This window comes from Geotrypetes seraphini, chromosome 19 (genome assembly GCF_902459505.1).
Source record: "Geotrypetes seraphini chromosome 19, aGeoSer1.1, whole genome shotgun sequence".
In the NCBI taxonomy this organism is placed as follows: domain Eukaryota; kingdom Metazoa; phylum Chordata; class Amphibia; order Gymnophiona; family Dermophiidae; genus Geotrypetes; species Geotrypetes seraphini.
This window is the reverse complement of record NC_047102.1, coordinates 33,418,858-33,434,331: the sequence shown is the minus strand read 5'-3', so window position 1 is coordinate 33,434,331 and position 15,474 is coordinate 33,418,858. Positions and strand designations below refer to the sequence as shown.

General features: G+C 41.3%; 2 protein-coding genes across 3 annotated transcripts in view; one reads left to right on the top strand and one right to left on the bottom strand.

Annotated features, from left to right (window-relative positions):
* The window catches only part of LOC117352133, a 1,164,809-nt gene that overhangs the window by 72,858 nt on the left and 1,076,477 nt on the right, over nucleotides 1-15,474 (top strand). The window lies entirely within an intron of this gene.
* The window catches only part of MUC5AC (mucin 5AC, oligomeric mucus/gel-forming), a 136,361-nt gene that overhangs the window by 17,337 nt on the left and 103,550 nt on the right, over nucleotides 1-15,474 (bottom strand). For both annotated transcript variants that reach the window (XM_033928249.1, XM_033928250.1), the window contains 6 exons: nucleotides 14,755-14,824; nucleotides 14,049-14,149; nucleotides 7,347-7,378; nucleotides 6,778-6,955; nucleotides 5,000-5,104; nucleotides 325-365 (listed from right to left, as the gene is read on the bottom strand). In XM_033928249.1, coding sequence (XP_033784140.1) covers nucleotides 325-365; nucleotides 5,000-5,104; nucleotides 6,778-6,955; nucleotides 7,347-7,378; nucleotides 14,049-14,149; nucleotides 14,755-14,824 — 527 coding nt within the window. The remainder of the gene's footprint in view (nucleotides 1-324; nucleotides 366-4,999; nucleotides 5,105-6,777; nucleotides 6,956-7,346; nucleotides 7,379-14,048; nucleotides 14,150-14,754; nucleotides 14,825-15,474) is intronic.

The following is a 15,474-nucleotide window of genomic DNA, read 5'->3' as shown; positions in this document are numbered from 1 at the left end:
CATCATTGATGAGGTGGAATGAGGCATTATGACATCACAATCTCAGCTCTGGTTTCCAGGGGGTGCTGAAAAGTTTTCAACCCAACCAAGAAGAGAATGGCGTGGATACAGTTCAATCAATGTCAAAACAGAGAATTTTGTTTCTGTAAATTCACTCTTTTCAGCTGCATTGGCAAAACAATGGTCAGACTTTAGGAAGTTGGTTAGGCGGAGAACTTTTCGGCACCCCCTCATATTCCGACGAAAGCTTCTAGCAATAGAATAGGAAACTGACTGTGATCTCTATCTATGTACCGCAATGTCCCCGCCTCGCCCCCCCCTTACCTGGTAGACTGTGTTCTGGTATACACAGACATCCATTGGTTCTGTTGGGAAAGTAATAAGAATGTAAAATAAGAAATTCTTCCAAAGTAGAACAACGAGGAAACTTCTTAACTCTAACCCTGGTTTTCCCCCCCACTACCTCTCCTCATCTCCAGTTACCCCTTCTCTTCAAAGCCTCAAGCATGTCTACTGCTTCCCTAATTGTATACTTACTTATTTGTACAGCCCCGAATTGTAAATCTACTGGAATAGCCCAGTCATCTTTTCTACATCCTAAACCCTAATTGTAATTCTCCAATCTTCTTGCAATACTCCTGAAAATGTCCAGCTGTTTCTTTTGTAATCCGCCCAGAACTGCAAGGTACGGGCGGAATAGAAGTCATTAATGTAATAATAATAATAATAACTTTATTTTGTATACCGCCATACATAGGCGGTTCACATCAATTAATTAAGGTTACAAACAATGAAGTCGTTGGAGTTAACAGTTTAGAAATGTACAGGTCATTGAAGTTGTCTGAGATATACAAGAGTGTACAATAGGAAGGTAAAAATGTATTTATCGGAAAAAATAAAGGTCATTAAAGTTAACAGGTTAGGAGAATACAATAAGAAGGAGTAGTTGGAGGTTCACGTGCATTGGGGGGAGTTGAAGAAGAAGAAGAGGGTGTGTTACGGGTTCTGTCCGTGGAATGAATGAGTTTTGAGTTTTTTTCTGAAGTCAAGGTAGGTGGGGGCGTCGAGCACAATTTGGGCTAGCCTTGGGTTCAGTTTAGCCGCCTGGAAGGAGAAGGTTTTGTCAAGGAGTTTTAGGGAGGGGAAGGCGAACAGGTGAATTCTGCGGGAGTTCTTATTGTTGTAATTTAGATTGAAATGTGGGTAGAGGTTGCTCGGGGATATACCAAATACTGTTTTGTAGCAGAGGCATGCAAACTTGAATAGGACTCTGGATTCAAATGGTAACCAGTGCAGATTATGGTAGAAGGGGGAGATGTGTTCCCATTTGTTTAAGCCAAATATAAGGCGGACGGCGGTGTTCTGAATCAGTTTTAGTCTCTTGGTGGTTTTCTTCGTGGAGCCCAAATAGATGATGTTGCAGTAGTCCAGGATGCTGAGAATGGAAGATTGCACTAACAGGTGAAATGCGTTGTCGTCGAAGTATTTTTTTTATGGTGCGGAGTTTCCAGAGCACCGAGAAGCTTTTCCTGACAGTAAGATCAGTGTGTTTCTCAAGGGATAGATAGATAGATTATATATGTATAATATTATTTTTGTGATTATTATGGTGATTATATAATCTCCTAAAACAGAGAAATTTATTACAGTTGTATCCAGATGCAGTATGCATGAGTAATCATAGTCCAAGTGAAGACATATGTGTTCCTACGATATACACTGTACATGTAAACAAAGATATACAGTGGACCCTGCCATATTGGTACCAAAACATAAGTGCCTATCCCATGAACACACACTGTTATTTTCCTAGTATCCATATAGTTGGGATCCTGATTACACAAATTCTATTTTACTTTCATATGTTTCATATTATATAAACACAAGCAGTGTGGATCCCTCATGGGATTATTAATTTATTTCTATAATTCGATTCCAAAGTTAAGCAAAAGTGTATTGTCACCTCATGCCTATGTCTTCCTTGTGTTTCATATTTGATTTCTTGAATATACTTCACTCATCATTCTTTCATGCATATATGGTACCAACCATTATGATTTGGTAACGCACCACTTCATGCGTACTGAGATTCTTTCTGAACTCTGGGCGCTACCTTTTTTCTTCGATACCCTTGTAAATGTATAAATGACATAAATTTGTTTTCTTTGAGCCCTCACAACTGACAACATTTCGGTCTCTGTCGAGGCTGGAGAATGCTCAATGAAGGATAGATGACTGCCCTTAGCACAGATCAGCCTATAACTGGTTTTTCCTTAATAATAAATTGCTTTAAATCCATTTAAATTTAATTTTGGATCCTACATGAGGACTTGAGCTAGATTTAAGTTAGGAAATTTTCTCTATGAATTTGTATAATCTTTCTTTCTGGATGGTTTTCTTTTATCCCTTGAATCTTGCTTTCTGTACAAGTAAAATCTTGATTATGTATATTTGAAAATTTATAAATTAAAAAAAAAAGAGATTCTTTCTGAACTCATTTCTATTTATCTATTTGTGTGATAGGATTGGGGGCCAAATATATGGAGTCTGTCGCTTTTGGCTGTGTGTTAGTGGCCATGTACTCCTCTCCAACAAGCATCTAAAAATTGTTGAGGACTGCTGGGGGAACTGAAGCACCATAGCACCAGTTAAGCAACAACAACTGCAGGAGCCAGGGAGGGGAGGGGAGGGCTGAGAGGCAGTACTGGGGCAGAAGGGAAGGGAAGAGAGAGTACCTTGAAGGTGGGAGGGAAAGAAAGAGATTGTCTGTAGGGGAGAGAAAAGAGGAAAAATATTGCCTTGGTGTAGTGTGGGAAGGGAGAGAGTGAATCCTGGGAGGGAAAAGGAAGGGAGAAAGAGAGAGAACGTTCCACAGAGGAAAAAATAAAGAGCTAGAGAGCAAGTGGAGAGGGGGTAAATGGAGAGAGGCAAACTTTGGGTTGAGTTGGATAAATGTGAATGCCAGGGTCACCACAAATAATTTGCAGGTGTCCTCTAGTCCTAATGTATTTTGATTTATGAAGTTTCATTATACGAGTGTATAAGCTGTTTGCAATATATACAGATCTTTAATTTAAACAAGCATAATGCAATCAATTCACATACATGCAATTTTCAAAGTGGTTTGTGCACATAAAACATTGTTCTCCTTTAAATCTTTGTTCTTGAGACATGTATAGGTCAGAGAAAGGAAGGTATACGCAAAAACCTATCTGTAGGAAAAGCAGAGGTCACTGTACATACGCAGAGGCCATATCAAGTTTCAAAGCAAACATATGCACACACTTTCTCTTTGAAAATTGATGTAAAAGCCTGTAGGTAAACAGTAATGCAGTCTTTGCTCCAAGTGGACAGTTTGAAAACTACAACAGCAAAACGTGTAGATGGCCAGGGGATAATGACGTCACTAGAGCCATATTCTAGTTATAATTTTATTGTTGACCTGACATGGCCATTTTATGGCAGATGCCTGTGTCAGGCATCCTTGTTTTCCAAAGTGACTACATATTTACCCCTCCCCCGATGCCCAACTGTCAATGGGCAGCGGTATGACTGCTCGCAGCCGGTGTTCAACCCGGATATTCAATGCCAAGCTGTATCTGGTGAACGACATTGAATATCCATGTTTTCCAACTATGGCTAGCGCATGGCTGGTTAAGTCGATATTCAAACTTAACCAGCATTGGCTTAGCAGGCAAAAAGATTGGCCTTATTTGCCCACTAAATTTCGAATATTGGGGTTTAAGTGATCATGCTTCCAGAACACTCCAACATCAACAGCTTTTTTTCGGTGCTATCCAGCCATTTTCAGCAGCAATAACCAGTTATATGCTGCTGAACACGGCTGTTTTTCTGCCAAGAAGTGAGTTAACCAGTCGGAAGCTGTTTTCATCCGGTTAACTTGCTTTGAATAACGGCTGGTATGTGTTCACAAATATTAGCTCACTAATGTTATTCAGAATTAGTGCCAACTGACAAAACTATCCAGTTGACTACTGCAAGGCCATTTACTTATGCCTAACAAAACAAAGTCTTCAAAGACTCCAGCTTATCCAGAATACTGCAGCCAAGTTGATCTTTGCAAAATGAAAATCTGCCCATGTCTCCCCACTCCTGTCCAATCTTCACTGGCTCCCAGTGATTTCCAGAATCCATTTCAAATGCTCCTGCCTGGCTTTTAAGATCATTCACGGCATCCTTCCTCCCCTAATCCCACTATCCTTTAACTCCTCGAGTCCTGACTCCACCAGACCCGCCCAAAGATATAAACTATCCTTCCCCTCTCTACGCGGTATTCTCTATGCAGGTAAACTGGGAAAATCTCTTCTCTTCAAAATCACAGATCTTTGGAACGACCTTACTATCCCGTTGCGGAACCTGGGCTCTCTCCAACTATTCCGCAAGCAACTGAAAACTTGGCTCTTCTCTAACATGTAATTCTATTTTCCCCTTACTCTTCCATTCTATATATAAGCTCATGTAAACCTTTTCCTTTCTCTTCTTATATTTTAAGTTCTTGTAAACCGTGCAGAGCTCCACTTCTATGGAGAGGATGCGGTATATAAACTTAAGGTTTAGTTTAGTTTAGTTACTGGCAATATTCAGACCACTAACCAGGTGTCCTAACTTTTTGCTGTCCTAACTCCCCCACCCCCTTTTACAAAACCGCTGAAGAGGTTTTTAGCGCTAGCCAGCGCGCTGAATGCTCCGCACTGCTCTGACGCTCATAGGAACTCTATGAGGGTCGAAGACTGCCCCAGCTTTGTTGGCTGGGCAAAGAACTTTTCAGCGGCCCCTCGTAAATGAGAATTGATGCAAAAAAAAAAAAAAAAAAATCCTCACAAACTCACTCCTAACTTTGTCTGTGTACAGTAATATCTATAATGGTGTTAGGCCAAGATACGGCCTTGCTTTGCTCCATGCCTTGTTGTACAAATCTTTCATTCACGTACACTTGCAATAAGAATCCAGCACCCCTCAAATGAAACCCAGGTCTTACTGCAATAGAAAGTGGGGCAGCAGGCTTCTTCCGAAATGATGGAAGTTTTCTCGAATCCTAGTTCACAGGTCTTTTCATCAGGTGAGCAATGGCTGATGTTGCATTCTGTGTAATATAGATAAGGAGAAGGAAAAGGGTAAAAGGATTATTGTACAAAAGGAGTGGAAGAGGACAGAGTAGCCTAATGAGATGGATGCCAGGCTCAGATTCCACCATGATCTTTGGTGAATCACTTAACCCTCCACTGGCTCAAGTCCAAATTTTAGGGGCAGATATTCAAAATGATTTCCCAGTAAGAGAACTCCTGCCCAGTTAAATTACTTTGGCCAACACTGAATGCTAGCTGTGATCACTGCGATGCTGTCTCATTAGTGCTAGGGCAGAGCAAGGATCGACCCATCTAGCAGCAATTTTCAGTCCCCTAACAGGGGTTAGATAACAAAAAGACTGTCTAACTTCATCTGGACGCCAGTCTAAATATCAGCAAGCTACATATTATCCAGAGAGTCAATACTTGTGCCTGACATTTATTTATTCCTATCTAAACCGCACGATCCAAAGTTCTTGGCATTAAAAATCTGAGTCTAATTCAGCCTTGTAACCCCTTTCCTCAGAAAAGCTCATCAACCAAGCTTAGAAAGATGATCCCTGAAGTCATATATTGATTTATTTTAAAAATTTCTATACCGTCTGTAGCCTAAACGGTTTACAAAGTCTTACATACATAAGTTTTAAGACAATATAAAACACAAATAATCAAATCCACAGAAAATCAGCAAACAGGAAAAATCAAAGGCTAAAAAAAGGCCTTTAAAAACAATTGCATTTTAAGTAGTTTCCTGAATGCAACTCTATTACCACATTTCCGTATCTGCCCCGCAATTTTACCCCTGCACAGCAAAAGGTCATTGCGCTGGTTTCTACCTGTTTTGAGTAAACATTCGACTTTAATAGTGCTGCATTTTCAGAGTGCAATGATCTTTTTTGGTTGGTAAGTAGCCATCTTACTCTCAAAGAGTTCAGGGATCGTCCCGTACAGGAATTGATGACAAATCATCACTGCTTTGTACTGGACTCTGAATGCTATTGGCAGCCAGTGTGATGTAAGCATATTTCGATGTATCCGTTATCAATGTAGCCGCCACCTTTTGCACTACTTGCAGTGCCCTACACCTCATCTTAGGTCTCCTTTTACCAAGCTGCGGTAGCGTTTTTAGCGCGTGCTGCAAATTAGCGCGCCCTGCCCTCGTGCTACGTGGAAAAACTAATGCCAGCTCAATGGAGGCGTTAGCGTCTAGCGCGTGCTAAAACCGCTAGCACAGCTTAGTTAAAGGAGCCCTTAGTTAGTCCAAGGAACAGGGCATTGCAGTAGTCAAGCCTTGACAAGACCATGGTCTGTGGAGGAGTGGCCTAGTGGTTAGAGGAGCTGCCTCCGCAGCTTGAGGTTGCGAGTTCAATTCCCACTGGAGCACCTTGTGGTTAGGCAAGTTACTTAACCCTTCATTGCCCCATGTACAAAAAAAAATAAGGGATCATTTTACTAAGGCGCATTTAGCTAATTGCTAAGGTGTGAGCTAAATGCTAAGATGCCCACAGCATGCTAAATCGGTTAGCATGCCTTAGTAAAAGGATCCCTAAGTATCTGCCTAAAATATGTAAACCACTTTGATTCTAACCACACAGAAACAGCAGTATGGTAAGTCCCATCCCCATCTTAGAACCACCATTGATTGCAGTTCGATCATTTTCTTTCAGTGAAGAACTTGCAAGCTACTTACGGCACTCTGTCTTGAGACAACATGGGTTTTCCGGTGTCGGCACCGGGACAGACACAAACCCTTCCTTAGTGCATGTAACTGGCTCTGGCTCTGGACACTGCATTAACTGGCATTGGACCGTCACTGTGTTCTCATCGCATGCGCACTGTTGGCAGTTGCTGGTCCAGGTCTCTCCAGGCTATAAGATAAGAACGAGAAATGATTCCAGATGCCGTTAGCTCATATGATTCATGATGTCACTGTCTACTCCGATATGAAGGGAAAAGATGCTGAAAACGGAAGTCAAGACCTTCACCCTCCATTAGGACAATCGCCATCAATATTTGGATAGATATTGCCACTAGATGACTTTTGTAGCCATCTTGGTAGCTGGGAATACTATACCTTTTAAAGGGCACTTCCTAATAAGTGTGGCAACACATATGGATAGTCCTCTTGTGACAAACTGACTCATGAACCGGAATGGACAGTTTTGATCTAGCATGGCTTAGCTTGCATCAGGAGTCTAGCGCACTTATACTATAATAAGCTATTTGCTACAAAAGTGTGTTTCTGTCTGAAATATTTACCAATTTAGGCATTCCGTCTGGTCCCACGCAAGCTAGAAGGAAAATAAAATGCATTACTCAACAATATGCTATTGCAATTGTTCTGAACATGGTCACAGATCAGTAATCTCTCGAGTTTCTAATTTCAGATGAACAAGTTGTGGAATAGGCTATCTCACTATCAGCAGAGCTTCTGGGTATTTTATAATTGATAATAAATCTTTGATTCCATGATGAGGATATGTTACCCATATATTGCTCTTTTCTGTACTAGAGACATCATGTTCCTTGGAAATGGAATAGATTGGGATTTAATTATTTGCATTTCCAAACCTACGCGCAAGGCAAGTAAGGTTTCATAAACAAGAGTTAATTCCCTGCCCTCAAGGGCTTGTGATTGAAGACGATGTTTTAGGAATATGTGTTGATTTCTTAAGGTGAATTAATCCAAGTTATGTTAACAGAGTACCTATATGGAAAGGCAATATAAATGCTTATGTGCTTTAATAAAATAACCCCCCAGTGTTATTCAAACTAAACTAAACTAAACTAAACCTTAGGTTTGTATACCGCATCATCTCTACATTCGCAAAGCTCGACACGGTTAACAAGGGTTAGGGTAGAAAGGAACTCCAGTGAAGGGAAAAGATAAAATGAAGAGAAAATTTAGGACAGAGTAACCAGAGAGAGGAGGAGTTACATTTTTGAAAATAACCAGGTTTTCAGATGTTTCCGGAAGAGTTGGAGGGAGCTCAGATTCTTAAGAGGGAGGTAAGGTTGTTCCAGAGCTCAGTGATTCTGAAAGGGAGGGAGGAACCTAGCTTTCCTACAAGGGAAATGCCTTTTAGAGAGGGAAAGGAGAGTTTCAGTTTTTGGGTAGATCTGGTGGAATTGGGGTTGGAGGAATTCCAAGAAAGAGGAATAAAAGGGGGGAGGATGCTGTGTAGGATCTTGAGAGTAAGGCAGGCACATTTGAAATGGACTCTGGAGATTATCGGAAGCCAGTGGAGCTTGGACAAAAGCGGTGAGACGTGGTCGAATTTGCTTTTTGCGAAGATAAGCTTAGCAGCGGCATTCTGAATCCGCTGGAGTCTTTGAAGGTTTTTCTTTGTTAGGCTTAGGTAGAGAGAGTTGCAATAGTCCAGTCTGGAAAGGATGGTGGATTGGACAAGGATGGCAAAGTGTTTTTGATGGAAACAGGTTCTCACTTTCCTTAGCATGTGAAGACTGAAGAAACATTCCAAAGCACAAATTTATTTCTGCTCCAAAGGTATAAGCATGTTCATGTACTCTAAGCATATATTAGAATATATATATTGTGATTGTGACCAGTCAGACTCTGTGCCTGACGTGTTCCCAGCTAGAAACCCCAGGAGAGGCAGAGACAGGGCTAGGAAAGTTGTTCCCAAGCCCAGCAGAGCCCAGCAGCCTAGGTTCCAGGAGTACACTAGGGAGGATCTGACTGAAGATGAGGTTCTATCTGACTATTCAGAAGCTGAGGACATGGAAACTCAGCCCAGTTCTGCTAGGTTTGCTCCCAAACCTGTGAATATTAGGTTTAGGCCAGGGGTAGGCAATTCCGGTCCTCGAGAGCTGCAGCCAGGTCAGGTTTTCAGGCTATCCACAATGAATATGCATGAGATAGATTTGTATCTCAAGGAGGCAGTGCTTCGAGTGCTTCGAGAATTGAGAGATGCTCTGGCGGAGCCATTAGCCGAGATTTTCAATTTATCCCTTAGCAAAAGGAGAGTTCCCTTGGACTGGAAAATCGCCAACATTATTCTCTTCACAAAAAGGGATGCAGGTCAGAGGCTGAGAGTTACAGACCGGTAAGTCCTCACTTCAATATTGTGTAAACTAATGGAGACAATGATCAAAAACAGATTAGACACGTTTCTGGACGAGGAAAAATTAAGGGACCCCCACAAAAATGGTTTTACGAAGGGAAGGTCTTGTCAATCCAACCTGATAAGCTTCTTTGACTGGGTAACAAAAAAGCTGGACGGGGGGGAGGGGGGTCCCTTGACATCATGTACTTGGACTTTAGTAAAGCTTTTGATAGTGTTCCACACCGCAGGTTATTGAACAAGATGAACGCGATGGGACTAGGAGGAACGCTGACTGCATGGGTGGAAGACTGGCTTAGCGACAGACTTCAAAGGGTGATGGTAAATGGTACTCTCTCAAAATCGTCAAAAGTGACCAGTGGAGTGCCGCAGGGCTCGGTCTTGGGCCCAATGCTATTTAATATCTTTGTAAGGGATCTGACTCAAGGACTTCGAGGCAAAATTGCGTTATTTGCCGACGATGCTAAACTGTGCAACATTGTGGGCAGGGCAACTGAACCTAACAGCGCAACCGCGTAAAACACTATGGAACAAGACCTACTTTTGCTAGAACAATGGTCCAGTACTTGGCAACTAAACTTTAATGCCAAAAAAAATGTAAGGTGATGCATCTTGGTAGCGGGAATCCTTGCACTACATACACCCTAAATGGAGAAAACTTAACAAAACTGAAGTAGAAAGGGACTTGGGAGTAATCATCCGTTAAGACATGAAGGCTGCAAATCAGGTGGAGAAAGCCTCAGCAAAGGCTAGACAAATGCTTGGATGCATCAGAAGAAGCTTTATCAGCCGAAAACGCAAAGTTATAATGCCATTATACAGATCCATGGTGAGACCGCACCTGGAATACTATGTCCAGTTTTGGAGGCCACATTACCAAAAGGATGTGAAGAGAATTGAGTCAGTTCAGAGAATGGCCACAAGGATGGTCTCAGGACTTAAAGATCTTTCATATGAAGATCGTCTGAGCAGTCTGCGCTTATACTCGCTCGAGGAGCGTCGAGAAAGGGGGAATATGATAGAAACTTTCAAGTACATAACGGGCCGCATCGAGGAGGAGGAGGAGGAAATCTTCACTCTTACGGGTCCCACGGTGACAAGAGGACATCCGCTAAAACTTAGGGGAGGAAGATTCCATGGGGACACCAGGAAATACATCTTTACCGAGAGAGTGATTGGTAGATGGAATGGTCTTCCACGTCAGGTAGTCGAGGCTAGTAGCATGCTCGACTTCAAGAGACGATGGGACAAACATGTGGGGTCACTATTGAGGTATGATAGAGGATAGTTTCTCGAGGGTGAAAGGGATCATGATTGGGCAGACTAGTTGGGCCGTTGGCCCTTTTCTGCCGTCATATTCTATGTTTCTATGCAAATCCATCTCATACCTATTCATAGTGGATATCCTGAAAACCTGAGCTGGCTGTGGCTCTCGAGGACCGGAATTGCCTACCCCTGGTTTAGGCAAAATGCCCCTGTGAGAAAACCCTGCAGTTACCACAACATCCACAGGGGGAGCCCAAGAGAGCCTCAGAACAGCACAGGCACACCGAGAAGGCCAGCTGCTTTTCCTTCAGAATTAGAGAGGACAAGGAAGGGAAAAGGTCCTCTGCTCAGCAGCCAGCTAGACCACAGCAACTGAATAGCCTGGAGCCCAGGGAAGTGGATAATTGAGCTCCAGACCAGGGAGCTGAGGTCATGCCGCAAGAGGAAGAAATGGACATTGTTGAACAGGTATTTCTAGACCCTGAAGCTATGGAAATAGGAGTTGCCTGTAAGGCCCATTGAGCTCTACTACTGTGTTTTCTTTTTGGAGATGTTATCCAAGCCAGCCACTGTTATTTTGTATGCTGTTTTTGTAGTTTTGCTTGGACAATTCTTAAGGCTTGTGTTGCAGCCTGAAACTTAGGGAGAGGTTTTTTTTTTTTTTTTTTTAACTTTCTCCTTTGTGCTACCTGGGCCCACAGCACTACTGTGGCCCATTACCAGGCCCCAGGAGGGGGCAGGACTCTTTAGCTCTAATGTTTAAAGGACTGGCACTGGTGCTTTCCCAGTTTGTTTTGCTGGAGAAATTTTTTGTTTTGTTTTTTGAACTGCATTGTTTTTGGTTTGAATGTAGCCATGTACAGGGATTGAGAATTGTTCTAAAGAAGGAGAAGTTTGTCAAGACCTCGAGTGGGAATATTTGAATATTGCATGATATTTGAAGACAAACTTGGCAGTTCTCCTGCCCCAGCTCAGGAGCAGAAAGCTGAGGGCTTCCTGAACTTTTCTTTTTGCATTTTGTGATGTGTGGAAGTAATGCAATGAAGGTTTTGTTGTTTCACTGTGTTGAGTGGGATTAGCTCTCTCCAGAGTAAGGCCTAGGCTGGGTGAGGCCTAGCTGCAGGAAGCGGTGCCAAACTTGCTAAGGCACCGGCACTTTGAATATCCTGATTTGCTGACCAGGATTTTTGCTTTGAGTTTTTCTTTTTTGTTTCTTGTTTGCTGTTCTGATTTTGTTTTATGGAATAAAGAACCCTGGATAGGATTTTGACTAATTACCTGGTTTCCTTTTGACTGTTTTATTTGATATTTTGCCTGTGGGGACTGTCTCCATTTTGAGCAGCACGCCAGCGCAATTTACCTGTGGTCTACCCGGGGCGTTATTCGCCTAGTCCAGGGCCCGGTGGCCACAATATATATTGTAAATATAATCGGATGTGTATATATATATTATATATATAATCGGATGTATGTATGTTTCAGCATAACTCCGAAATGCATGGACAGATATCCACCAAACTCGGTATACATATCATTTACTATCTGGGAACATACACTGTGGGGATAGGAAGGGGGTGACATGTAAAGAATCATCAAAAAAGATAGATATTGCTTTGAGCAATTGTGTGAAGCTTGGGAATGATGTCACCCTGTGCTGTGCTGTCATTGCTGTAACAATGCCTCCAAGGAAACGTAATGTAATCAAAGCTACATCTAGAGCTTCAAAGACAGTCCAGCATCATAAGGCCTGACTACAGGATATGAAAAAGAGAGCTGCTACATCTAGAGTTTCAGAGATAGTACAACAGACAGGATATGAAAGATAAGTGTCTAATCCATAGTTTTTGGGCTCGCTGAGACATAGAGAGGGCCATTCTTGCTTCTGAGATTGGGATATCCGGGCAACACTGTGTGATCAGCTAGTATTTTATAAAATATGGCCTATATTCTATAAATGATGCCTTAAGTTAGGTGCTGGTAGGTGCCTTACCAGCATCTAACTTAAGTTGAAAACATCATTTCAAAAATAAAAAAAAGCATTTTACAAGGCATATGTAGATGTCTACCAGTGCCTTATATAAACGGCACCCTACAGAAGCACTTTACAACGCCTAATGCCACTGTAGGCGTGCCTTATGCCAGAATTGGCATTAGGCATCATAAAGCGACTCCAAAACCGCAATGCACGCAAAAGGCCTTGAAAAACCTGGCCTACATTTCTGATGCCTACCTTTCCTGAAGTCGCGATTCTGTAAACGGCACCGTCGCAAGACTGACACGCGATTGGTGGCTGTTTTTAAGGCGGCTGCCAATAATGGCACTGTTTACATCCCAGCTCTGCTCCTCTTCCACCTGGACTACATCGCTGTGCATACCTACTCTTGGCACTTTTCTCGTAAGAAACGTATGGCAGGAGGAGGTTGGGTCAGGGTTATCTCAAATGTCATACTTTCTGTTGGTTTTAGGATGTGTTTGAGAATAGTTCAACAGAGATCGCTCTGTCAGTTTTTATCTTTTGCAGTAATAAAAATTCTGAAAAAGCCGCTAGGAGGAAGTGCACGGGACTTGGTTTAATATAATAATAATAATAATAATTTTATTTTTATATACCGCCAAAGCCAAAGTAATTTGAGGTGGTTTACAATAAGAGCTAGATATTCAGCGAAAAAAAATAAACAATGAAGCCATAGAATATATGAATATTTGTAGGGAGGAAGGGGGACAGAGAAAGTTTACAATGAGAAGAGCTGGACATTCAGCGAGAAGAAAAAAAAATAATGAAGTCTTAGGATATAAGTGAGTAGAGTACAGGTAAAAGGTATTATGAGTTCTTGGTTACAAATCGGTTAAACGGGTTGGTTTTCTGAAGTTGAGGTAGGATGAGGACTGCTTGATGATGTTACCTAGCCAGCCGTTCTGTTGACTTGCTTGGAAAGCAAAGGTTCTGTCAAGAATACTCATGGCTAGAGATATTTTAAAAATATGTAAACCGCTTTGATTGTGTAACAAGTCCTGTCCTCTTTACCTTTTAATGTGATGTTCTAACACAGAAATAGTTTCTGCTGCAATGAATTTCTTTGCAATATCTGTAAAAATGCCACGTGAACCAAAAGGTGCAATAGAAATAGACAAATGTTGTTGCTATTTCAGTGGAACTCCCTCCCAAATTTTATTAAAAATGAAAAAGATCTTATCTCTTTTAAAAAATTGTTAAAATCATACTTATTTCAAGATGCATTTGATTTATGATATGATCTATTTTAGACTCTTATATGTCTCTAATATTCTTTTCTCTTGCTTCATCCCAATTATACCTACTGTATTATCCATTCTATGTAAATTTTAACAAATAATGTAATTGTAACTTTCCCCTTCCTTCCTACCTAATCATGTTTGTCCAAATTGTTTTGTCAATTGTATAACTTAGATAAATTATATGTATTACCACAATCTGCTGGTTTTTAAATTGTACATCGCTTAGATATTTTTTATAAGCGATACATCAAATGTAAATAAAACTTGAAACTTGAATGGTTAGCAATATTTTGTAAGTCATCCTTTACGCAACTATACCAGACGCACAAAATGGTTTGAGAAAAGTAATGCTTACAACACTTTTTCACGCAGATGTCTGTGACAGAGTTGAAAAGTGTTGTTCCAGGAGCACAGAAGCATCCTTCAGCGAGAGGTTCATTGATGGATTGCACAGCCCTGCAACAGAAGGAGACTCGAATAAGCAAGCGAGAATTTGTCTTTATTCAACAGTACTGCAAAAATACAGTAAAACCTCGGTTTGCGAGCATAATTCGTTCCGGAAGCGTGCTTGTAATCCAAAGCACTCGTATATGAAAGCAAATTTCCCCATAGGAAATAATGGAAACTCAGACGATTTGTTCCACAACCCCAAGACTTGAATACAAAATCCTGTCCTGTTCTGCGTGCTTGTATCACGCTTATATTGTGCTCAGTTGTGATGCTTGTGCGCACAGCGACGTGTGCCAACATGCTCATATTGCAAGACAATGCTCGTTGCAACTTAAAGTTTTATAAAACATTTGCACACTAAGGGCTCCTTTTACACAGGCGGTAATTTTTCGGCTAGCGTGCGCTAATAACGCTAGTGCACCTCAGTAAAAGGAGCCCTAAGTTACTCGCAATCCAAGGTTTTACTGTGCAGTATATTGAGTTCCACCGTAGCCATAAATATACGCTCCTCTTTCTTATGTGGTGATATTACGCTGTACACATGTTTTTGAGAACCTGTTGAACAAGATGCTTAAAAAGTTGGCTGAATTTTTTTTTCCCCCTTTTCGTACCTAGCGTCACAGGTTTCAGGATGGCGGGGACCACATGCTTCGTACACTTTACCCACAGGACAATTGTAAGCTGTATGAGAACAAAAATAAAGAGACACAGGTTATGGGAACGAGAAGATGCCAATAAGCTCTAGTTTTATTTTTGCAGTGGGGAGAAGCAATCGTGAGCTCAACCTAACCCACCATAGGGGCTTGTCATCGCTCGGTCTCTTCGTTCAACATCTCAAAACCTCCTAACTGTTCCTTCTTTAACAATTATAGGCACCAGAAGACAAGATATGTTTTCAGTTATGGCCCCTCAAATGTGGAACTCACTACCACTGTACATTAGAGAAGAAAAAGATCTCGCCTCTTTTAAAAAACTTCTAAAAACGTATCTTTTTAAAGACGCTTTTAATCTTTCCTCTTCCAACCTATAATCAGTTGCTTTAGGTCCCGAAATTTTTTTACCCTCCTTTTCGTTTTTCCCCTTTTTGTTCTTTTTCTCTTTAACAAAGAATTGTAACTTTTCCCTCCTACCTTCCCGACTCATGTCTGTTTTAGATCTGTAAGTCTGAAGTTACTTTGTTAGTTTTCGTATCTCTGTTTTTATGAAGTTGTACATCGCTTAGCAAACTGAATAAGTGATTCATCAAATATTAATAAAAACTTGAAAACTTGAAACTTTGAATTATGGCACATTTTAGGAGACGATTAATTTATGGGGAAAGACTTTGATGA